Below are 25,629 nucleotides of genomic sequence, written 5' to 3'. Positions count from 1 at the left end.
GACTGGGAAAGATGAGGAACACTCCAAAAACACCTGTTTGGATCATTCAGCAGGTGAACAGGCTCATTGGTAACAGGTGAGAGGACCATCACTACACTTTGTAAAACTGCTGTCAGCAAACACAGTTTGTGTGCAAATAGTTATCAGGGCTGGGGCCAATCCTGGCTGACACAGGTGAGAGCTACAAAGATACATCTGCTGTACAAAACTACTATATGAAGTACAAACACAGTATATGTCTTTTAGGGGACGCAAGCAAAATAATTTCAGTCAAAATGTCCTCTAGCCATCTGTCAGGGCAACAAGCCAGAGCTGGCATACAACACTTACTGTATAAGAACACATGAACCAATTAATGCCCCACTGGCAACCAGTCTTGGTCTTTTTTTGTCTTTTAGCAAGTCATTGATAAATAACACAGCTCACCACAGAGTAACACGTAATAACTTGTTGGGGGGTCAATGCCCAGGTCTGCCATTAATGGACGGTGGGTGCCAAAGCAACAGTTGATTTATGAGCCTGACGGCGTGCGTGAGTCAGCCATCCATCACAGCCAGTTGACCGAGGGGACGGAGAACAAATATGAGGACGGGTGTGACGCCACAGTGACATAAACCTGACACACATGCAAGGACAGCGGCACTGAGTCTGGACCTGATCTGTTACGATCGGAAAGGTTTGAGATAAACTGAACAATGACCTCGATCCAGTTCTACTTAACCAGCTATGTGTGGCCATCCCAATGTCATTTAACGGCACAAATCACAGACTTTTCCCATGTTTGTGTTACCTTAAATTAAGGATTTCTCTGAGTTTGAACATTGTTGGAAACATTTGGGATAATACACAACTCAACAGAGTATATAAGACAGGTCTCGCTGTTTTTAGACATTTTAATGGAGAAATTTCATATGATATGATGATATTTGGTGATTTTTTGACTGCTGGCTCAACAAAATAAGCTATTGGGCAAACAGACTGATAACGAGACTAATAATTAGTTAAATCCAAACATTAATGACTCAAAATTCAGCAGTGTGAGGTGACAAACCAACTTTCTGATAAGTATTTTTAACATCATGTGTGAGAGACTGAGCCGAGTTGACAGAAGAGGAAGAATTCACAAACCACAACAGAACTAAGGCTGAAATCTGCTCGCGGGTTATTTAATGACTAAAAAACAAATAAAGACCCGTGACGTCATCCGTCGTTACAGAATGTGTCGGCTCTTTCAACATCAGCTGGGATGTAAAAAGCCTGCATATAGTCACGAGATGGGCCTAAATCCCTTTGGAGAGGCCGTTAATGATTTGTTGTCTTTGCTCAGCCAAATTCGGTCAAATCCGGAGAGCAAAGAGCCCAATCTGTGAGTGCACCTGCTCAACTTTCTTCAGTTGCCTATTTTATAATAGAGTGCGTGGAAATAAAAAGTTAACAGTTCAAATGTATTTCATCTCAGGCAGCTCTGGAGTCCACACCTGGAAGCTATGAACCGCTCGTCACCTTGACCACCTCTGCACGCTGAACCAGAGCACAAGCCGGCTCTCTTCGATGTTACTGAGTACAAAATATAGCAACAACCACTCAGCATCCCTTACATTAAGATAAGATAAGATAAGATAAGACTTTAGTAATCCCCCGCAGGGGAAATTAGGGTGTTACAGGCTGCAGCAAATGTATAAAGAATACATAAAAGGAGACATAGAAAGGAATAAAATACAAATTAGACAATGAAAAATCAACTATATATATGTACATTCTGGACGGGGGGGGGCATTGAAAAATAATATTACTAATGGCAAAAACTGAAAATTGCAAGATGATGAAACCTAAAAAACACAGTCGTGCTACATTAAACATGAGTGTTGAGACAGTTTGAATTCTGCCGCCATCAATCAACTGCGATACTTTGAGCGTTGATGTATATTGAAAACCAAATGAGCTGAGTGAGGACATTCAGTGTGTCTATCAGTGCATGGCAAAGAGGTTTACCATATTTTAATTTCTTTGATTGTCCAATCATTTTCATTGGTCTATTTCAGGGACAGGTGCGACAGGTTGCCAGCTCCAGCCTCAGCTCCAGCCGAGGAGAGCTCTGCGGACGAAGCTGCCATAAAGCCGCTGTCTTTATGGCAGCTAGACACCAGATCCCTGGCTGGGTAACCTAGCCTGGCTGTTCTCCCCTGAGGCCTGCCTGAATTAATCATGGCTGAGCAGCCAAGCAGCCACTGGGCCGTAACACAAAGCACAAACAGGCTTCTATGGTCTCCATGGAGAACAACACTGGAGGATGGGCTGAACGGGACGCCACAACCACAATTTACATCTACTGCCTGAGATAAACTTCAGGTCAGCCAGTCAACAATGAGTCATGAGGTTAATATTTCTATCACATGTAAACAACCTCATTAGAACAAAAAGGTCATATTCATAGGCTGCACGATGGAGTTTCAAAATAAAACTGGAAAATACTTCTCAAACAGTTGGTTCAAACTAAGGCCCATCTCTCTTTGGGCAGAGAGCCAATCAAACTTTAGGAGAACTGGGAGGCACTTGGGGAGGCCAATCAGATTTGAGCGCTGATGAGCGATGCATTGGAGTTACTGGTGCTCAGTTATGTCACATTCTCAATTTAATGGAAGCAACACCAACGCTTCCAGACACAGTCGGAGTAAAAAGGTTTACATTCAAAGACGTGTGTTCATATTAAGATTGTGTGTAGCGTAAAGCATTTCCACACAGACAACACATTTTGGAAGTGAGCACGAAACTGAGACTGAGAAAAGAACAAGCAAACATTTACAAAAAGAGTGGAGCTATTTGAGGTCTGAGCTAAAAAAAACTTCAAAATCATCACAGACAGCTATGTGATGCCGAAGACGAGAGAAGGCAACAAATGACGGCCATTTTCGACCAAAGGGGAGGAAATTACCCAGCTAAAAGTAACAGGCAGAAACACTGATGCTGCCAAGCCACGGCTGCAGGGTGATGAGACCCTCTACCCATTGTGTACAATGTGTGTGTGTGTGTGTGTGTGTGTGTGTGTGTGTGTGTGTGTGTGTGTGTGTGTGTGTGTGTGTGCGTGTGTGTGTGTCCATGTCGAGGCTCGTCCCTCAGTTCTCTCCCTAATGAAACTGCAATTAATTCTATGGGTGAAATCATTTGAATATAAAGTAATTTGCCTGCAGGAGTCGGCAGCAGGCACGAACAAAAGGGAAAGCCGCTGACAAATCTGCGCTCATGTCGAGCTTGTCTCCAGTTTGTCATCCGGCTTACGTCGAGCTTTGAATTGCTCTGCGCCATCAGAATACAGCATGTCTATCACCTGATAGTAACGGTCAGGCTGGACGGCATTAGCACAAGTCCAGGGGATTGATAAGATGAAACTTTATTGATAGCACACCGGGGAAATTAAGCTGTTATAGGCGGTGATAATAGCAGGAATAAAAAGGAAACGTAGGAGCAAACAGACATTAAGAAGGATACAAAATAAAATCTACCATGTGTATGTACATTGTATACAAGAGTATAAACATATAATAATATGGCCTTTAAAATGAATGTGTTTTATTGCACATGGGTAAGATGTGAATAGTGCTTTTGTACTGTTGCACAGTAGACAAATATGTAACACTGCATAAGATATTTGAATGGATGTGTTAGTGAATAGCAGGTTTGTGATGTTGTGATTCCAACGGTCCGACGTTTGATCGATTTAATTAAAGCGGCGGCGGTGAGTATTTTTGAGATACCTCAGTGCGGAAAAAACTTTACGAGCAGGCTGTAAATGCCAGCTTATGCGTTACATGTGCTCGAGTTTGGTTTTTAATCCATTGTAAAATAAAACAAGGCAACAAAACACTCGACGAACGGGCTGTCAGAGTGGCCCTGCTTTCACCACACATCAGTGGCCTACTTTTTCAACAACTCTTCAAACTGGATCTCTTTTAACGAGCCATCTTGTCAAACTAAAGGCGGTTTGGCTTATTCTTCCACGAGAGCCCCCCTCTCCACACCGCCCAAACTGAAACATCCATCACGGCGACCCAAAACATGATTCGTGATATGACAACATCTTATAATCCTGCGCTCTTCGCTGCTGATGTGAGACGTTGAAATGGCTCCAGCACATAGGGAGGTCAACCAAATAATCTGTCCCACTCAAATCCCCATGGTGCTGGAGCTGATAGGAGGGAATGAGCTTCTGATGGAGGAGATGAGAGGAAACAGGGAGGCGAAAGGCATGCATTACATCATGCTCTGGTTACAGATACATTCCTAATTTTCTCAGGAATGAGCAGCACTTCAATGGATGAGGCACCAACATTTAGAATACATGCAAGATCTTTCCAAATGTAATGATGGTTATGAACATGGTTCATCTGCTATCTTCTAGTTTTTTGAACTGATTTCATTTACAGTTCTGTCTTGGATAAAAAAAAAATATGAGGAATGGTTTCTAAGAACAAATATATCATATATAGTCAAATCCTTCAAATCAAAATATCTGGCACACAATTGGCTGGTGGAATCTCCTTCCTCCGGCCAATCATGTGTCAGCGGGACATGGACGTCCACCAACTTCCAAAGTAAACAAATAAGGAAGCAAAGGACAAAGAATGCAAGCAAAGTGTGGACTGTGTGTTGGTGGTTTTGGCAATATTTGAGTTTACTACTAAGACCCGACAAGATCAGGGGATCATACAAGTTTAGAAAAGAACAAAACTGTGTTTTTACACTGAAATGTGCAAAACTGAGGAAAAATCCTAAAGGTGTGTCTACCATGCTTTATATTAGCACTGCTGCCTGCAGCTGTCCCACCTCACACAGACTCCCTCGAAACCACCTGTAATACACAACCAAGCCCCAGGACTGAAGAAGAATTATGGTTTACTGTCGGTTTTGTCGTCTCGTATTGTGGCTTGTTGTTGAAAGCATTCAGAAAACATCTCGCCAGCATCCCGCCTGGTGGATGAGCCTGCTGCTCTTTGACAAAGCAGGAGTACAAGGTAAAGTGGTGACAATTATGCATGCAGGGACGGTGGAACACAATGGTTCAATGGGTTTTTACCTGACTCACTCACTTCATATATAACAAGCTGTATTCCAAATACACTTCATGAATATTTCCCAGAAGTGGCACCAAATACTCTTTTAGTGTTGGAAGCCAACATTGAGTTTAATGAACAAATGGTAAATATTCAGCTCTAACTGCTATATTATTCCCGGACTTTCACTCACTATTGATGAATTGATAAATGCTGAATTGGAAGACTGATCATCTGACCATGCTGAGTACATTCTCCTCCTTCCTTACACTAAGAGACAGCGAGGAGAGGTAAAGTACGAGGAGAGATATTTTAATAGCTGGATTTCTAAGAATATCTTCAGAAGGGCAACCTGCCAAACTTTTGTTTCAAACAACGGCTGGGAGTCATTCTTACGCTACATTAAATGTGATAATGCCTCGGCAGCAGCCTCATCGACACGTCTCCTTTGTTGTTTGACTAAGAACATAAGTTTAGCACAACACACAGAGAACGGCATATGACACATGGATATAATTGGCGTGCATACCCCACGCTGCTTTGAATTACATTAAACTGAATACTTTTACGCAATTGCACATCGTTTATCCTGTTGTAAACCATGTGCACAGTGTGATGGGAGAAACAAAGACCGAAACAAGACAAAAGGAAAGCGACTACATAGCTGGGACCCGCAGTACATTTCATTCACAGCCAGAGGATTTAGATTACATTAAAAATGACACCATCCATCCTTCCGTTTCACGTGGTGACAGTGCTATGTGTGATGATATTTCAAGCATGTCAGCATTCCTGCAAAAGCCGCCTATTTATAACGCTGCCATCCGTAAATATAACTGACAATTTCTAATGAACTGCACTTAAGTCTCCTCCACATTGCAATGCAGGAATTAACCCCAGAGGATGGGGAGGGATGTAATCTTCAGCAACAGTTTGTCACAGAGTGGTGCAAGTACACGCAGTTGGACTTCTACAAGTACAAATGAAGCCTTAAATACAGCGTACTGCATAACAAACCTCTTTAAAATGTGTACTGTCTATCTGGCAACGCAGCCTACGTTACAGGGTGGCTGCTATTGTCAACAAAAGGAAATGGCTCTTCAGGAAATGGTCCTCATTAGACATCAGAGTCCGGGCTTTAGGGCAATCTTTAACTTTCCAGAACAACTCTGACAACCAAAGTCGTCTACTTCTGGAATGAGATCTTCAAAATAAAATCCCACTCGAACGTGATCTATTGACTGTGTGGCTCTCTTCTTCAGGAAATCTTTACGTGGCTTCTGTCTGGAATAAGATGTCAAGCATTAAATAAATTCATGCCGGAGAATGTGTCTTCTCTGCGACTGTGAGGCGACTTCCAGTTAGCAGACCCGGAATGAGCCGCTTTGATCGTGAGGTAAACAAAGAGTTTCATTTCACAGCACCAGTGACTTTGGTTTACACAGTGGCTCTGGTGCTGCGTGGTAAAAATAGCCGCTGGATCAGAGAAGGTGAAGAAGTAAGCAGATAAATATCAGTTCCAGCCTGCCTTGCTGCATGAAGGAGTGAAATGAGTATTTCATCATGAAGGACTAACCATCATTAGCCTGTGAAGATTTCAGTGTAAACAGCTTTTTTTTTTTTAATCATCCCATCATCACATACTTTCAATGTGAGCGATTAGAGACTAAATCTACACTCCTTGTTTTGTCCAAAAATGTATTTGAAAGTTTATCTGACGCTAAAATGATGTTTGAGCTGTCGACCTTAGATAAATCTTCCAAAATGTGAGTCTTCTTAGTTCAGATTTCCCTCCTCGTTTTCCTGTTGAGCTGCAGTGGAAGCAACAAAGAAACAAGGAACAAAAATCTGGAATTTCATACTGAAAAGGATGTAATCACAAAGCTAACAACCACTATCTGATTTGCTAAAAATAGAAATGTCAGGGTTTCTCACAGTGTTTTATGGCTGAAGGAGGATTCTGCACTTGAACCGCTAACATAAAAAATTTACGCTCTTTTATGGTATAAAACATTAACCGGAGCAGAGATGCTATGCCACACAGCGAATGCTATATGTTGAAAGGAGTCTGGCCATAGTTTAGGCCTTTATCTATTGAATAAATGTATCAAGACTTGATATGTGTCAGGATCTGGGCAGCTCGGCACCTCAGCTAAACAATTTCCTGAGGGAAACCCTGAAACCAGGAAACTGCGTGCAGCATATCCGAATGCAGCTGTTCCACTCCGACCGGCTTCCTGTGGCTCATACATAACTGTCACTGCAGCTTCCTCCGTCTATCTGTGAACTCTGGTCAACAAAGGCTGATCTTAAAGGCTCTGGGTGCAGATGCACGAGTGTGAACGGGTAGTTCCACTCTCATATATATAGTACAGTAAAGTATACAGTGAAGAAGCAGTGAAGAATATGTGATTTGCAGGGCTTAGAAATGCAAAAACTCCCTTTAAATGCAGTGAGACAGCCATGTTTTTGGGTGTTTCAGAGACAGGTGCCTCTGGGAAACCAAAACTTGCTGAACCCCGGTGACTTGGGCATAATTCAATGAAACATCCGTGATGTAAGATGCCAAACCGATAACCCAGCGATGTTCCGCTATGAACGAACACGACCTTTTAACATTCGCTCTCAGTGGCTTGTGACCAGGTGCTGCCCGTCTGAGGGCCCGGTTGATGCATGATGTTGCGACAGGCACCGTTCATGGGTTACTGCATCATTCTTCTGACATCTAAAAAGGACTCCTGGGCGTATGTTTGATGTGGATTAACAGAGGATATATTCTATATAATAGGAAGCAATGCTGGTTTATCTATTGTGTCACAGAGGAAGACCGAACATTGGTCTTATCAGATACTGTCAGACCAAATATCCTGATGTGTGGTTGCTCATGCTACCAAAATGATCATTTTTGAAGATAACTGGATGTCATGAAGACACACAGCTACATACTGGAGTCTGGTCTGTGATTTTAATCAAAGACAGCCTCTATGAACAGCTTCTCCCTTCACTACGTGTTACTCATAGATCTCACAGTTAATAAGCTGAATCTCTGCTTCCCGCCTACAACGCGAGGAGTCATTACGAAATTACTCAACCAGAATGAAAGACACAGATGTCACAATACATGTACACCTGCCAAAAGGTGTTAAATAACACTCTCACATGCCTCCTACTTTTCAAGTTGACTGTATGGATTCAGTTTGTGACCCGTTACTGTTCCCAGGCGTGAAGAAAGGTAGAAATGGTTACCAAAAGGACACGGCCAATCAGAAGTGACAGTCAAGAGACGGTAAACCGGATTGTCTTCAGTCATTTACTGTAAGTAGCTCAACATCCTGGAAATACCAGAACTACTCAGTACCTAAAAGATTAATGCCAACAGCGAGGGAACAAATTTGGGTAAGATATCTAGATAAAAAGAGAACAGCTGTTCTAAAGTTTAATCAAATATTAGAAAAACTACAGGTTCACTTTTCCTCCTCTTCATGACTGGAAGAGAGAGAAATGCCGACTCTGCGGTCCTGGCAGATGATCAAATATCTGGGTGTGGATTGCACAGCCTTCAGCTCACCCTCGTACCCAAAACAAGGTCATTAATTAAGGCTGTGCACACTCCTCCACCTTCCACAACCTTTCCTCGTCCTCCTCCTCCTCCTAGTAGAGCCTGGCACTTCAAGAAAAGGCAAACAAACCAGGAGTTAATCTGTCAACGTTGGGATTGTACCGCCAGTCAAGCTGAACTCGTTTTTTTTATGTAATTTAATATGTTTGAAGAGTTTTTTTTTTTAAAATACTATATTAGAACGACTCCTGATACACCGACCTAATGATAAAAGTAATAAGCTTTCCTAAACCAAACATCGCAATCTTTGAAACTTTTCAAACTTTTTCATTTCTGTTTGAAACAGCCCAGTTCGCTCGATACTGACAGAAAAATCAATGTGCCTGGGACAGATTAAAAATGGGAGCTAAAGCATTTGAGTAAACTTCAGGTAAGAACAGTTTCAGAACTTGACTGGAAACTTCACATTGAATTAAATGTAAGTAATGAGCAAAGCTTGGCTGTTTAGTAAAGAAGGCGCCGAGTTACTTTGAAATCAATTACTCTAACTTATAAGAAAGTTTTAGTTGTGGGAAACAAATCTTGAAAAGTTGAAGATAAAACTCACCAAGCTGCAGTGTAAACCATGTGACATAAACAAGAGTTTAGAGAGCCGGGCAGCACTGACTGACCACATCTGAGACAGTTAAGATTATTACATCAATGTCTGCTCAGAAATCCTCTCCAAGCTGCCGAGACAGAACCGGATCATTATCAACCGTGAGCTGTGGGTCACATTTGACTGCAGTATTTATTTATGGGCTGCCTCGCTTATGTGGTGCCTGTATTCCCCACAGGTTACATGCCAGACCTTGGCAACAGATGAGTTGCTGATGCAGAGAGTGTGAAAGCAGGTCACGGGTAGAGGAACCATCTAGGGGTCGACAGTCAGGTTCGTCCAGGGGCCAGTTTTTTCTAGGCTGCTCACTGGAAAGCCTACAAAGCCTTCAGGTGCAGTGTAGATACAGGCATCTGTGTTATGTATGTTCATTTGTTTGAGCAGTATTTCCAATTCTCTGGTAAGAAAACAGATTTATAACTGCTTGAATTCTTCTCCAAGCCTGTACAGCAGCCCAGCCGAGACCTATAGCCGTGTAAAATATCTGAACTTAAAGACATGGGAGTGATAGGAATCAGGGATTTGCTTGATCAGGTAAGTGGGTGTGCAATTAAGTTACGCTACAGTGAAAGCCAGCACACTGAGGAAAGCATTGAGATTACACAGAGGCAAAATAAATGTGGTTGAGGGGCCAGATTTGGCTCACAGACCTCTTTCTGTCGACACCTAATCCAAGCCATCAATCAATAGGCCCTGTTCTATCTTCGCCATTCAGTCTCACACAAGCTTACACAGTCACACCTCCAAATTTCCAGTCAGGGCAGAAGTTTGGATGGTTGTGCCATCTGCTCTTCGATGCACATACAACCTGCAAACTGTACATGGATGCCATCAAAAGGGTGAGGTTCCTCTGCCTATACCAGCCTCACCTCAACAGCACAATTTCAACACAGAAGTATAGCTGACTATTACGTATGGACAAAGTAAATTACCACACAAGTAAAGGCTGGGGGAAAGCAGATGATCCCTTAAGAAGAGCAGAATCATGCAGTCTCTCCCATAAGTAATACAAAGGAATACACCACAGGCGAGGCTGCAAATAGAGAATTTGCTTTCAAGCAGGAAGAGAGAAAAAACTCTAAATGGTCACTATTGTGTCAGTATTCAGCAACAGTCCTGTTAGACAAAGGTTGATTTGTTTGTGGTAAAACATAGTTTCCACCGATGTATGAAATCATAAAGCTGAGAGCGTGCAGAGTGTCTGCAGCACAGTGGGTCATGGCTGCACTGTGCCTCTATGAAACATAATGCACATTATGGACTAAACAAGGGCTTACTACAAACAACGGCATGGAATCATAGAAAAATACTCATGAAAGCAATCAAGGAATCATCTTAAAACCTCTGCAGGCCTATCCTTCCCAGACCATAGGGAGGTGGCGGCTGTTGTGTTAACTCACAACGATAAGGCGTCTATAAGAATAAGAGCACTTTGCTATAAGCTCAATGTCAGAGCATGGACAGCAGTTACTCAACAGCCCCTCACAGCTCCTGTTAAATGCTTCTTGTGAAGTTTTGCTAAAAACATGACAAACTTGACTTAATTTGAGTAAATGGTACAGGGGTCTGGCATCAAGCCCTACGCTGAGGGAAAGCAGGGTATAAATCTCTTGTGACGTTCAAATTGAAAAACAAAGGGATGATGGCAACAAAGTGGAATTTCATTGGAAATAAAAAGCACTGGTTTTCAGACCAAGCTGCATCAATGTGCCATTTCCAGATTCCCAGTTCTATCAGCATGAGCCTTAAAAACATGTCTGCTTAATCAGAGAGTATATACTACTAATTCATGTGCCAAAAACAAGTAAAAAAGTAGAAGACAGTGCGAAAAATCACGAGAAGAAAAACATGTGTTAGGATTTCAACACTCTGCATTAATCCCTTCCATGATCTCGTTTAAGAATGATATTGTGTTTTCCCTTGAGAAATCTCCCCCACAGGGACTAAGGTGTGCCAACACCTTCAGGCTCCTTTTACAAAAGGAGCAGCATTTCATATTATGCTTTAATATTCACACCTTCTTCAGCAGCCTACACTGAAACTTGGCTAGCAGGCAAGCACTATTAGCATATCATTACACCCCCTACTGTGAAGAGAAGATAGCGGGCCAGGAGGTTAATATTGCCTCCTGTTTAGCCAAAAGCTCTGCTCTAATGTTCCACCATGCCAATTTAACCACTGTGCTAGCACATTAAGCTGACAGCAGTTATGGTGCTTGCATGGTGTGTGCTTGTGTGCAACCAGTAAGTACTGGTCTTGGGAGTTCAAATCACTTGTGCATTTTCAGTCTCACATTATCTTTATTTAAAAAAAATGACATTGAGCTTCGTGACCAAGGTCAAAAATGAAGCTATGCACAGCAGTTATAGAGCTGTGGTCTAAAGGTGTTTGTCCAATGCAACTTGCAGGTTTGCACACCCAACCAAACAAATGTCAGCAGTTAATATCTGAGCACATAAAGAACCTAAATTCTAAAGTGTGACTTTCAGCGAGAACGCTTTAACAACGAGTCAGTTAGCTAAACTTTGCTAGTCAGGGAAGCTGCATAGCTTGCATAATTACAAAAGCATTAACTCAAGCTTTTTCCAGAGCTTTGATGTTGGTACTGCTCAACCCAGGTCAGGTTTTGTATGAAAAAAACATCATAAAAGCCCAATCACTGGGGATAGCGTCGCCCGAGTGTATCACCAGAAGTCTGTAACAGACCATTACAACACAAAATATATGAGATATTTTGTAAGTGACTGGCTTACGAAGCCCAATAGCAGCAGGTAAGGATGCGCCCTGAGACGTCTCCCTGAGGAGCTGGGCGGGGTATTGTTGGCTGGACACTTTGGGGCATACAGAACATTGGACAAGCTGAAGGAACAACAACACAGGGCTGCCATAGGGTCAAATGAGATTCTTTGAAAAACTGTAGGGCTGAATTAATCCAGACAGATGCGTCCCTGCTGCCAGTGTGAACTTTACTTGAATAAGCAACTAGAAAAGTGATGGGGGGGGGTCAGGGGAGGGGGTCGAGCAGAGTGCCGGTGAGGTGTACCTCGTGTTTGTGTGTGTAATGTGTGGACGTTCTTAAAGCTAACGCTGCACTATGCATGGGGCTGCAGCAGAGGAGGGCATACATGCTCTGACACACCACAGGGTTGTTTTTTTTGTTTGCAGGATTCGGTCAGTCGTGGAAATGTTCCCTCTACACAGAAGGCAAAAGAACGAAACGGAGAAGCAAAGCCGACTGATCAACAACTAAGAGAAAACATTCTTTCAAAAGAAAGCTGTACTCAACAAAGCATGGCTAAAACAGCTCCACTGACAGCCAGCAAGCACAAGCACAGGAAATTTACCCTCACTGTCACGCTGCTGCCAACATGGATTTTTGGACATTTTGGCTCAGCTTATCACCTCGAAAAGACCCAAAAAAATAAAGTTTATTTACAACTGAGAATCCATCTTTTAACTATCGTTCTAACTGAACTCTGAAGGTGTTTTCTTACATACCTTCAGTGGGATCTATACAGACAGTTTGTCCCTGAGGTGTCTTCCTCACCATAAACAAGCTCTTCCAGAATCAGTGTCCATGTGATGATGCAAAGATCTCACTGACAGCAGTTTCATAAGGACCATTTCTCCAATGAGGGGTTCAGTATTAGCCTACATGCTTTACAGACCTTTGCTCTTTGACAGCATACACCGACAGCTGCTGTTCCCAGCTTCTCTCTTAAAATGCCTTTGTGAGCTGGCTCTGTTTATAGAAGAAACAATAAGAGGAGAGATGTAGGCCAAGAAGTGGACTACATTATGGCCCCGTTTCCTAAAAACTGGCCGAGTGACTGCAGCAATCTGCAGAGCAATGATTTGTGACTGGTTAATCCTTCACTTAACACTCAGCAATTTAACCTTGCGTGACAGCAATCTTGAAGCTGAATGCTCTGCATGGAGAGTCGGGTCTGCTGTTGGCTGAGAGACACCACTCATCAAAGCAACAGGGCTTCATCGATTGACTCAAAGCCAAAGAATGAGGAACACCAAGCCACATATTTAAAAGCATCATAATAAAACAAGTTGCAGTCTTTTTCAAAAGGTCTGCCCCCTCACAATAATTAGTATGTATTCTGACAACTTTAAAACTTTCAAGTAAACAACTACTGCGGTTTCTCTCTATTAACACTTTATGCAGGTTTTTGGAAAGCACAATGTCTGGTAGGAAATGCATTCTGTTTACCAGAAGTACATACAAACAATTAGTCTACAAATAAGAGCATAAAATAATTAGTCAATAAATTAGCAAATTCAAGCGAATAATTACCAACGTGCTCGCTGCGCTGAAACGTGTAGAGACAATGACGCTAATTGATTATTCTGTGCTGGATCAAAATTCTGTGACGGACAACAATGGAGCTGTCCATATGTAATACTGCAATTAGGAAGAAAAGACAAAACAATGCTCTCAGCTAGTTAAAGCTGGGGTTGGTGACGCTGGAGAAACCGACAACCATAAGATAGATACTGAAAACATCCAACAGGCCTCCCTCCAAAGCCACTCCTCCAACAGGCTGAATTAAACCATTGGATGGGCTTATTACAGGCATGCAACGGGCAGAGATACCAGTTTTCTTCTTTAAAGCATTTGATTTACTAATTGCTGTCGGGATGTAAAGAGAATTTCAACAAAAATAACAAAAAAGCGACAGAAAAACATTAGCTGCTCGAGCTTTAAGCACCAAACTGCCGTATGGAGCAAGCCTTCATAACACTGTGTCCATAAAAAGATGTTCATGACAACAGTCCAACCAAATTTCTGCTGAATTAGAGAAGAAAAAAATACCATTGCAGAGTTATTTCAGACAAAGCCTTGAAATTGTATCTCAGGCTTTCTCAAACAAATATCTCAATCTGTGTTGCCTCAGACTTTACAGTCTCTCAGTTGACTCGCTTTTCGACTCTCATTCTTCAAACACAGTTGAATCCTCAGGCCGTATGCCTGTTTGGCATCACACAGCAGGTGATGGGGCATGATGGGTACATTATCTGATCTGCTTGGGAGCTAAATAATGGCATACGATTACTGGAGTGTCTCTGGAGCTGTATAGTAAGCAGGAAACCGCAGTCCTCGTCATTTTTGAGCCATGCTGGCCAGTCAAACCTGCGCGTTCTCCCTCGAGACGCTCTCTGGGTGGACGCTGAGATAACAATCAGTAAGATCCTACAACCAAAATGGTGCAAAGGCCACAAAAAATGCCCACTTTCGTTTAGGGAACAAACAAAGTTCACTTATGGACGCGAGCACTGGAGGTAGCTGAAAATAAAACAATGCTCGAGCTTATTTAGACAACACCGCTCAAGGGCTTCAAACTGCTGCTGGCTACAGTGGAGAAAAAGGAAAAAGGTGTGACCATGGAATCGGGCTGATGCGACAGATAACTGAGAGAAGCAGATAGAGTTTCATTCATGTGTCAGATTAGAGGGCTCTTTGTTACTGCCAGAGAGGGCAAAGCATGCCTGGAGAGAGGACAAGGATTGCCCTCAGTCCGCTACCACTGGTGTTATTGTGTGCAGCTGAAGGGCTAGTTTGTTGATTTGTTTGTTGCACTCCCATCTACATCATACGCACGCTGGCAGGGACTTAAAAGAAGCTGCCATCTTGATCGCCAAGGTCAGAACTCCAACGTTACTGCAGTGGTTATTGATTTGAAAGGCCTCATTTTTTAACTAGTACACCTAAATCACATGAAACTCCTGCTGTATCCTTTTCACAGGAGGAGCATGCAGGAAAAAAAACTGTAAAGTTAAACCGTTAAATTGTACACCCGAATCACAAAAGACCTTTGCACGCGTAACCAAACCATCTCCAGGGCTAGATAACAACAGGCATAAGTGGGAAAATGGGATTTTATGGTCTTTAAAGTGTTCAAAAATGGCTAAATTGGCTGCATTAAAACTTGTCTGACACCTTAGGGTTCATAACTTATCTCACTATCTAAGTGCAGCCATTCTTAGTGCCTAGTTAGTGGATGCAAACACAACCTACATCTGCCGATACCAGAAGTAAAACTGGTAAAAATCGATTTCACGATTATAAATTCCAGAGCGCAGCTGCTTTGCATGATTCTGCCCTGCAGTGGTGTGCAGGAAAGGTACTAAGTAGACTATTTAAAGAAGCACAGGGAAGATGCAGTTTAGAACAATGAATTTCACTGATGACAGCCTATCTCAAAGGAGGATCTCTGTGTCAACATCAATACATGGGATGATGAAGTGGGCACCGGCTCGCCATCGGACAGATACCACGCACATTCAGCCAAAGCCGACATCAAATAATACTGAGCAAATATAACTACATAGATTTTTCTTCTTTACACAAGTCAGTGAAAGCAAGCCTGAAATCCAGAGCAAAGTAAGGTGTCCACTTCTTCTGCTCTTACAAAGGAAACTGAACACCAGCACATAACATAAAATATTTACAGAGCTGAAAAACAAGACTTTTAAGCTGTAGCTACTGGGACTGTCGCTTTTTATTCGAAACTCAAATATTTGTTCAAATGTGGAGGAAAAAAAGTTAATAGTCAAACCTTAATAACTTGTTCAAAAGCATAATTTACAGTCTATGAGCGCAACAAACTGTTTTGAGTAGTTTGCCTTGTGATCCAGCAGAGGGCGCAGTAAAAAGGAAAAAAAAAAAAAAATCAGCTAGACCTGCAGCGCGCAGTATCGACCTGTCGCTAACCTGAGCTGGTAATGTTATACTGCTAAACATGTTCACTTCTGCTGTAAAGTTGGGCATTTTAACATGGGGGTCTACGGGGATTGACTCGGCTCTGGAGCGAGCCTCAAGTGGCCATTCGAGGAACTGCACTTTTTGACACTTCCATGTTAGCTTCCCGTTTCAGCCGCGGAGATTTGGACTGACGGCGGCGACTCTGCAGGCTCACCTCCAGTTTGCCACTCAAGTGAGGCAGCGGAGGCACTACAGACGAGCAGAGCAACGCACCATCTCATCTGACTGCCGACTATTCGGCACACTCATCCTCAGCACGCCCCTCGTTACAAGCTCATAAAAATTCCACTACCGATAAGATAGCAAGATTTATCCGCGAGGGTACGCAGCCCATTGGTAATGTTTAGGGTTTGAGGATCTCATGATGGAGCTGGAGCCATGAAATAAAAGTCAACACGGTAGAAATTAAATGTATTATTATTAGTTTCATGCATTAATACAGCTGCTAAGTGATGTTAGACTAGTGTAATTCATTCAAACTTCACTTTTGGATAAAGTGACAGCCCCAATACTGAAGCTACAGCCCAATATAGATTTAATAAACGCAGCTCAGGGGAAATTTTCCCAAATTAGACACTAACATTTGAAAATATGAGACCTGTTCTTAAAAAATTCTACATTCTACATAATCAGATAAGTTGCTTCCAAACAGTCCAGTCACACAACAGAATCAGTTTGGTCTGAGAGGCTCTGGGACAGGGATGAACTGATTTTTGTGTCCTGGCACTTCCAAAGGACACAGATATTATCTTTATGTCATCTTTCAAGCTTGTAAGGCTCATGAACTATGACCACGCGCAAGGATAGCTTTGATTTCCACTGCTCTCCACAGAGCTAGCAGCCAAGTCTACGACCTTCCGTCAGGTAAAGTCAAAGCTACACTGCACACCACAAACTCAACCATTTCCTGTGTCACCTGGCAGTCAGCAGCTTCACATGAATCAGTGCTCTACTCTATGCTTTACACGTGTGGATGCCCGACAGTCAAACTATCAATATGAGCATATGCAGTAAAATCAGCTTATATAGCAGACTCCACTGCCCCATACAGCACATGAGCTGATATCACATGATCATTTTTATTGTTCAATAAATGACGGCTTTCAGTTCAGCCAATGCTCATTCTCTTTATAATTCCATAATCATGTGATTATCATAAGGACAACAGCGCCTTAACCTTTGCACCCCTTTTTGTCACTGGGGAACCTTCACTTCTGTCTCATCCATCATCCTACAGATGTCATTATCAACTATTAAATCAGACAACTGTGTTTGCATAACGTGTTCAACTGCCTGCTAACCGCTAACTGGCTAACCCTGCCTTAGCTTAAACTGAAACTGACATCAGAGTAGACGGATACATCAGTCAGTAACGTTTGCTGCACACAACCCAACTGATTTAACACCCCTCTCTGCGGCTCCTGGCCGCTTTCAGCATATTGTCTTAGCTGGGCAAACCAAAAAAAAAACAAAACAAAACAAAACAATGTAGTTTCCTGTAAAACTGTGAGCTGCCACTTCCAGCACAAGAGCTCACACAGACTGACTGCATGCTGCATGCCTTGAAAACTGAAGTGAGCGGGTGGCTGGTGAAGGAAGTCAAACATTTACTAAGCCAAAGTTTCCCAGATATTTTTCTCAAGAGTTGGCAGACCAGACTAGGTCTAAACCACCAGTGACCATTGGACTTGAAGCTTGACAGGTTGCCAGAAATAGGTCTCCGGTGGTTTCTCTGGCTTGCTACATGCTCGGCTTCGTTCACCACACTTCTTGCGGTGCAAGAAGCATACTATATAATCAGTTTGTGTGATTTTGTGGGCTTGGAAGCTGCTGCCCAGCATTTCATCTCAACCAGTATGGTTTTGGCTTTTTTGGTGGTACAAACTCTACAATGAGATCACAGTGACAGAAAGCTGCAAAGGACTGTGAAGTAGGCCACTGACTCTCAGTAGAATTGGGAGTAGCCCTTTAAATTATTATTAGTCCTTTGATTGCTTATTGCAGCCTTGAGAAGGTAAAAATAAGCGCTTAAAGAAGCTTTTTACAACCAAATATGTGCAGCCTACGTGTTTCCGACATTAACCAAAACTGTGAAAAATACTGTAAACAATAAAACCTTAAAGGCCAAGCAAAGCCACGCAGATGTTTTCAATTACTGCGGCTGAACAGACCTCAGCTCAGGTTGAAGGGTGATGGAGCTCTGCTTTGTTGTTACACACTCCCACACAGACCTGAGAAGAGGTCTAGTCAGACAACATAAGTGACAACACCTGTGTGGGTGGACTAATAGAGGTGTGTAGGGGCTTTAATAATACACAACTGATGCCTTGACCACACCATATTTTCCCCCCTTCGTTTAAAAAATCCTGTCCACACGACCTTCGATTTACAAAACGTCTTCAAACACACAAAGACACAAAAATGATTTGAAAAGCTCAAACAAGCATGCCAGGCCAGCAGGTGGCGATAAAAACATTAGCAACAACATTATTCTGAGCAAGCATAGTGAGATCATTTTGCAGCAAAAACCCAAACAAAAGTAGTTAATTATCTATTTATATGTAGTTATTTCACACATTTTTTGAATTAAAAACCATCATGACACCGGTTTAAATATTAACTGTTAGTTGTTATAAACGTCATCCTCTGCTTTATTCAACTTTACTTTCACTTTTAATTGAAACAGATGCACTGTGGACCAGATGTGTGAGGTACAGCTCCTTCAACTAAATGAGACCACACGATACACTCAGCTTCCCTCTTTAGTGACTTCAGGCAAGAGCAAAGCCAGCATAATGAGCTCCTTTTACAAAAAATAAATAAATAAATAAAGACAAGTGAATGCTAGTGTTAGTATCCCCCCAGCCCATGTGTCACGAGCCATCACAACCAGTGTTCTGGGTCACGATATTCATTTTTTTTTAGATCATTCTCTTGAGGAAACTCTGCAAGGTTTAACCAAATACTCAAGCACTGAGACGCTACTAAAGAGAAGAATCTGGTCTATATTGGGTAAATCATGTTATCAGCCAAGTGGAGGGTGAGCAGAGCCTGTGGAGGGCAGGAGAGTCAGAGCATGGGGGGTGGTAAGAATAATGAAATGCATGGTGCCATTTTTCAATGCCCTAAAATGACACCAACTGTGCTAAAACACGGAGTCCCAGGGACACAGAGCTGATGCACACTGATATTTCTGTCAAAACACATGTCTGGCTGTCTCTCCAGCTTATTTTTTTGTGCCATATTAATGAGTTTTCCAGATAGAAAATGCAAAAAAAAACCAACACAGAATTAATAGGACTGTGCAACTGCAAATACCTTCCAGTGATCCTTCCATCTAAAACCAAAGTCACGACTAGCACTGCTCGTTAAAAACAGACTGAAAAAAACTGATTTGCAACCAAGGGTGCAAGAATTGAGTGACTGCCGTCAAACTCTCCCAGCTCTTATTTAGCTCATTGAAATACAAAATATACAAAAAGTCGCAAGTGACTGAGGAACAAAGTCACTGTCAAACAACCGGGGCTGAAGAATGAAGCCAACATGGCCGTGCCAAAAACTGCAGTTCCACTTGAGGCCGGCTCCAAAAGCGAGTCAGTCCCCACAGACCCCCATATTAAAGGGCCCAACTCGACTGCAGAGTTAAACATGTTGACAGTCTGCTGTCTAAAGCTAATTTCCCTGTTCATGGCAGTAAGAGAGTCCCTCCATTAAATTATATTAAGGCTTAAAGTTTTGCATAATTACGGCCATGGCCGCCTTGAGTGACAGCTAGCTGCTTGGTCTCAGCATCCAGGCTTCATTCAGCCCGCCGCAGCTCCATCTCTGCCCATTTTTGGATTAACCAGGAGTTTGTCAGGCGCCACCAACATGGCGACACTGTCACTGAGCTTCACCACAGCCCTTCAGAAACCTGTGGGTGACGTCACGGAGACTACATCCATGTTTTGTACAATCTATGGAAACGGCTCAGCGCTTGAGCTGATGTGATAAGATGATCAATAAATCAGCCGTCCTGGCAATCAATTAAATTTTTGCTGGTTCCCGTACAGAGCGAGCGGTTGGCTCGTTGGTTGGCTGATGGAAGAGCTTTGTGTTTAACAGCGCTGCAGCCTCATGAGGTGAAGCATGTCTACTGCAGTTTCACCTGACCCACTGTGGGGGTTGGTGTTGGAGTAAATTTGGTGACTGCAGACAAGGGGGATGAGCCTCTCTTTTCCAAGACACACAAAAAAAAGTCCTCCATTGTGTTGCCACAGTGACAAAGCAGTTTTGCAGGTTCCACCTTCACCTCACCTCCCTCTCTTTTCCTCCCAACTCGCCAGCCAGGCTCTAGTTGAGCATGCTCTCTCCTTCACGCTTAACTTCCTTGTTACTGGTAAGTTTCATTCATTCCCGTACAGGCGCTGCCAAGTCATTTCACAACTCGGGCAGCCAAAGGGCTATCAGGGCTGCAGACAGAAAAAGCTGGATAATGACTTCAGGGTGGCCAACAGGTAGTAGACAGATAGAGCGCGCGCGCACACACACACAGAGACACACACACACACACACACACACACACACACACACACACACACTCCGCCTGACCTGGATATGTCACAAAAAGCACCCGCTGATTTGCCTCAACAGCTTTTCTGCCATGACGATTCTTCTGACACCGGTCATCATGTCGTATTCAATTAAAAACTGATTAACAGAGAGCTTTTTCTTTGATCGCATGCTGTACATATGTAGAGACCTTAAAAGAAAATCATTTAAACATGGTATAAAATCATAAAATGCTTGCAAAATTACACAAATAATAAGAAATATGTCAAATGAGAACATCAAGTGTGAGAGCGTGAATGAATGAATAAATAAAGAATATATTATTTGAAATAAGGCCAACAAGGATAAGCAGGTCACGCAGTTAAAAAGTAATTTAAGATATGACCCCTGACAGTTTCCAGTGTGAGCTGCTCACCTTAGAGTCAGATTAAAACAGCTCGTGCTCTGAGCTGTTCTCTTAATTTTGCAAAGCGTTGCAAGCTCATCAACGCCTTTTAATGCAGATGAGGGTGATGTCAGACTTTTCCAAACGTTTGGATGTCACTGTCAGTACTACAGCCTGACAGCGCTATCTAAGGCCTGTGCTGAGCTCCCATAATCAGCTTACCAGGTTGAACACCGTCTCCACAATGTCTCGGTTGGAAACTTCCCCAACTTCCACCAGGCCGGCGAGCACGGCAAATTTCATCCTTATCCCCCTGATAGGCACTCCGGGATTGAGCGCCATGGCGCCCGATCTCCCGTCCTTTCCATCACCTGGCTGCGCAGCGCCCGCTGTCTCCTCGCTAGCCATTGCTAAGGAAGGACGGGACAGGTGGCGTTCACAGGTAAGGCACCTGTTCACCTCCAACGGTGACAGAGCGGCCGATGTCGGAGGAGAAAGAGGTCTATCTCCCCTCCAGATGAGTTGCTGACAGTCTGCGGGCACACAAACCAAACGTTTTCCTCCCCATCCAAAACTGTTCGGAGAATGAGCCTCGAAAGTGGGCAAAAAAAAAGGCGCAAAGAGAATTTGTTAGCCGATGACACCGCGGCTGGAAATGTCACCGCTTGACTCCACAGTGAACTACTCCTCCGCTCCCCCCGGTCCGTAACTTGATAGCAGACGGATGGATTAATGCCGCTAAAAGCCGTGAGGAAGAGTGCTGCAGGTAACGAGGGGAGAAGCAGGTGAAGCGGAGCTCGCGTTTAACCCGGTTTCTCCTCCGCTCGGACAAACGGTAAACGAGGTTACGGCGACTTTAATGCCTCCGTGCAGCCGTGGAAGTTGCTATTGTCACTGAGTCCAGACACTTGACAGGTAGCGCGCTTGGCAGCGGCAAAAACTCACAAACTGGAGGGGGCGAGTCCGTCAGCAGCTCCGGCGGAAGACGACGAAGGACGGAGGTCCGCTCGGTCCTCCCCGGCGAACTCCACGGACTTGCTTAAATGTCAGCCTTCACCCAGCTGCGCCGCATTCTCTTCCTGATTTACCCCGGTAGCTTCAGCTCGTCACCGCCATGACAGTGTAGCCCTTGAGTGAGCGGCGCATGCGCAGTGGGGAGCGGAGGCTGTTCCGCTCAGTGGCAGGTGTGCCGCTCAGGTGGCCTTTCAGCACGACTCACCGGGACCCAGAGAAAACCGACAGCAGTTCCACATATGCAGTTACAGGATCTCATGTTTCGATTTATGACATGTAAGGAGAGTGGTTTAAAGAAACCCAGTGCGTTTACTCAGGTACTACTACTTGACTACAATTTAGAGGTACTTCTGCTTGACATTTAATGCTTCTTCATACTAATACTCGGCTACAGTTCAGAGCTAAATATTGTGCTTTTTACTCCACTGCATTTATCTCAGTGCTATACTTACTTTGCAGATAAAGATTGGAAAATATTATGATTTCATGAAATCTGGGGCATTGTTATAAACTAGAAACTGTATAGAAATTTAAATAAACTGCAGCTGAAGTACAAGAACAAATGCAAGTGTCTTGTTTCTGTGGATTATCAGCGTTATCATGAAATATGTTATTGCACTGAGCAAAAACAAAGTGTGAAGTTTGTGTGTGACACTCCAGAGACAGCAGTGCAGATGGTTAACAGCTGATTAATGTGCGTGATTGGAAAATTTAACGCTCCACTTGAGCATCTGGAACATTAAAATGCTGTTCATAGTACATCAGTGCCACGGTAATAATCCAGTGATGCAATGCTAACAAATGCAATGCAATTTTTCCACTTTTATTTTGAATGTAGACCATCAGTTTCAGAGTATTGTTACACTGTAGCAGTATTTCTACTTGTGCAAAGAATCTGAACACTTCTTTCACTAAAGTTCACTTTGATTTTTCTTCTCTTTTAGGCCGAAATGAATAATAATATGAAAAATAATGCTTTCTACTGCTAATCTGACAAGATCACTGAAGACCTTTTGATTTTGACTTTGTAGTATTTTATTGCTATAAAATAAGGAACTTTGGCCTTTACTACACCAGTTAATAAGCTGAGCAGAGTGGGAGCTTTACCTGCTACTACATGACAAAACCCAAAGATATTCAATTTACTGTCATAGAGGAGTAAAAAAAAATGAGAAAATATTCAGTGTCTCAATTACTCAAACAGTAATTAATTGATTCTCAAAATAGTTGCAGATTAATTTGATAGTTGACAACTAATCAGCAGCTCAATAATTTAGAAAAAAAAATCTAAATCATTCAGGAGCTGTAGATAAAAATCACATCTCAGAATGTGACAGGTGGAAAAATGGCATAAATGAGTACATTATTGTGCCGTACTATGAGCCCCAGAGGGAAACTTTTGTTTAAAGAAGTCTAATATGTTGCAAACAAACACCAAACACAGTTTTAAGATGTGAAATAAACAAAAAGGGGATTACAATGTATTTGGAACTTTGTTCTTCTGCAGCACATTGACAGACATCTGCATCCGGAGGCAGTGGAAACCAAACATTAAAGCAGAGTGACAGCTCTGCTTTGCTTGCCTTTTCAGATTACCACTGACAACCTGTGCCATGTGAGATGTTTACATATCTGAATAGATGGGAGATCCCAATTTCATCCATGCATAGTATTGCATGATATCCAAATCAAACCCAAGCTGGAAATCCACAATATGTACTCTATGTTTATTAAACCACGGCCATATTTCAGAGTATTTGTCTTCTGCTGCCTCTGCTCATTGGTGATGTCATATTTGGTCTGCACCATGGCTGAGCAGCTATGAGTGTTGTTGCCACAGAGGCAGCTGGCGTCACTGTTACCACTGACCTTCCAGTAAAGTGTAGCTGCACCCTCAGGGACCCTGGGAGTCATGGAAGCCAGCAGCAGCACCACCCATGAGACGCAGGCCTCGTCTCTGATGTAATGATCTGAAGTCAGCAGACGTGTTCATTGCAGCCTAAAGGTAGACCTTCTTAAATAAGGCTTTGAAAAGCTTTCACTGACCTTTGAATTGTACATGAACCATGTTTTGTTCTAACTGGGCTCCAGAGAAAGTGAGGCTTTCTGTGACATATCAGCGTTTTACCGCAATCATCTTTTGCTCTCTTCCTGCCATCTTGTTGAAAAGTCTTACTATCTGGGCAGAAGATAATCCTTTCTGCAAATGATTTAGTGTCATAGACAACAGTTAAATCAATGAACACTTGCCAAGAGATTTACACTCTGACTGTGTTGAGCAAAAGCTCAGAGGATTCATCTAAACACATCAAATTACTCTTGATGTTTGTTTCAAACAACGCAGCAGTGATTTTAGATTAAATAACAGAAAAACTGCAAATATGAATGTAGAAGAGGACACTGAAAAACCAAAGAAGCAGCTGCAATGCCGAATGTAGCCCTGTGCCTTCAGATGTTATTTGTACGGCCTCAAAATATTTTAAGGGGAAAAGATTTTAAATGGCACCACTAGCTGCATTGAAGCATAAGAATGATATTGATGGACATCTTAGGGTGTCTCTGCTGCAGTGTCTTTGCTCCTGTCTAATGGCTGCACAGTTTTCACCTCCCAATAAATTCTCGCATGCACAGAGACACTGCATTTATCAGAATTTCATTACTTGTTTAGATACGAACATATGAATGCGATCTGATTAACAGTCATTTCACAGTCTGAGGAGAACACTGGACATGAACACTGTACACAACAAGCATACAAGAGATGTTTTTTAGCCTTTGATTATAATTTACTAACAGACAAAATTCTTCTCTTTGTTACAGTTTGGGTGGACAACAAACCACACACCCACATGAAGCGTCAACACACCCAGAGACAGGTTCTGCCTGCTCACAGGCGATGGGTTTTCTTTTATTGTGTAATCCAAGTAATCGTTGCACCGTAACTGGGTACTTAAAATAAATGTAAAGTACAAATTAAACACAATATATGTGGTGCACATGATATACAGCCTGTAACAAACTGTTACAAAGACATTAATATCCACAGTAATTATGAAATGTAATCACAACTGAATGTTCTATCTGAAGTATTTTGCATATTTTCCCTTGAAGTCCATTGTTCTATAATTATTTAATCCTCTAATTTAATGCCAAAAATTGATGGAAGTCTTTAGAAATCTTAATATAAATATAGTATTGATCCAATATTAGTTGTCTTTTTTATTTCAAATGAAGTCTAATCCATCCAAGCATAACATTTTAAGTCTATCATTCTGGCTATAGCATGATGTATATACTATTATGCATTGTATATGTAATAGATCACATATTAATGATCACATCCTTAAATTAATGCAGTGTGGTCTATTGCAATCTGTGCTTAATTAATTAATCAATTTAGTCATTTTTCCAGATTGTTAATTTTTTTTTTTTTTTTAATCAAATAATGAATAAAAAGACATTAAGTTATAGAGTAGAATTTCATTTAGGCATGATTATTTGTCCTTAGTAGGCTAAATTATTTTCAATCTATTCAACTTTCTACTACAGGTAAATTCAGAAAGACGTCTTTCAAACATAATAAATTCACTGGTGTTTAAATGAAATGTATTCAGTATTTCAAAGTTAGATATTCTGTTG

At 42.3% G+C, this 25,629-nt stretch overlaps 1 protein-coding gene across 9 annotated transcripts in view; it reads right to left on the bottom strand.

Moving 5' to 3' along the window:
• Positions 1-22,111, bottom strand: part of lrba (LPS-responsive vesicle trafficking, beach and anchor containing) — a 174,559-nt gene extending 152,448 nt beyond the window's left edge. For 8 of the 9 annotated variants that reach the window (XM_076729263.1, XM_076729267.1, XM_076729268.1 and 5 more), the window contains exon 1: positions 21,199-21,492. In XM_076729263.1, coding sequence (XP_076585378.1) covers positions 21,199-21,384 — 186 coding nt within the window. In that variant the 5' untranslated portion in view covers positions 21,385-21,492. Of the gene's footprint in view, positions 1-21,198 lie in introns of all 9 variants that reach the window. The other variant, XM_076729272.1, reaches the window with a different exon arrangement.
• Between the last annotated feature and the right edge of the window lie 3,518 nt (positions 22,112-25,629).

The sequence above is a fragment of the Chaetodon auriga genome, chromosome 4 (genome assembly GCF_051107435.1).
Source record: "Chaetodon auriga isolate fChaAug3 chromosome 4, fChaAug3.hap1, whole genome shotgun sequence".
Lineage (NCBI taxonomy): Eukaryota > Metazoa > Chordata > Actinopteri > Chaetodontiformes > Chaetodontidae > Chaetodon > Chaetodon auriga.
The sequence above is the reverse complement of the archived record's forward strand: the minus strand, read 5'-3'. Positions and strand labels throughout refer to the sequence as shown.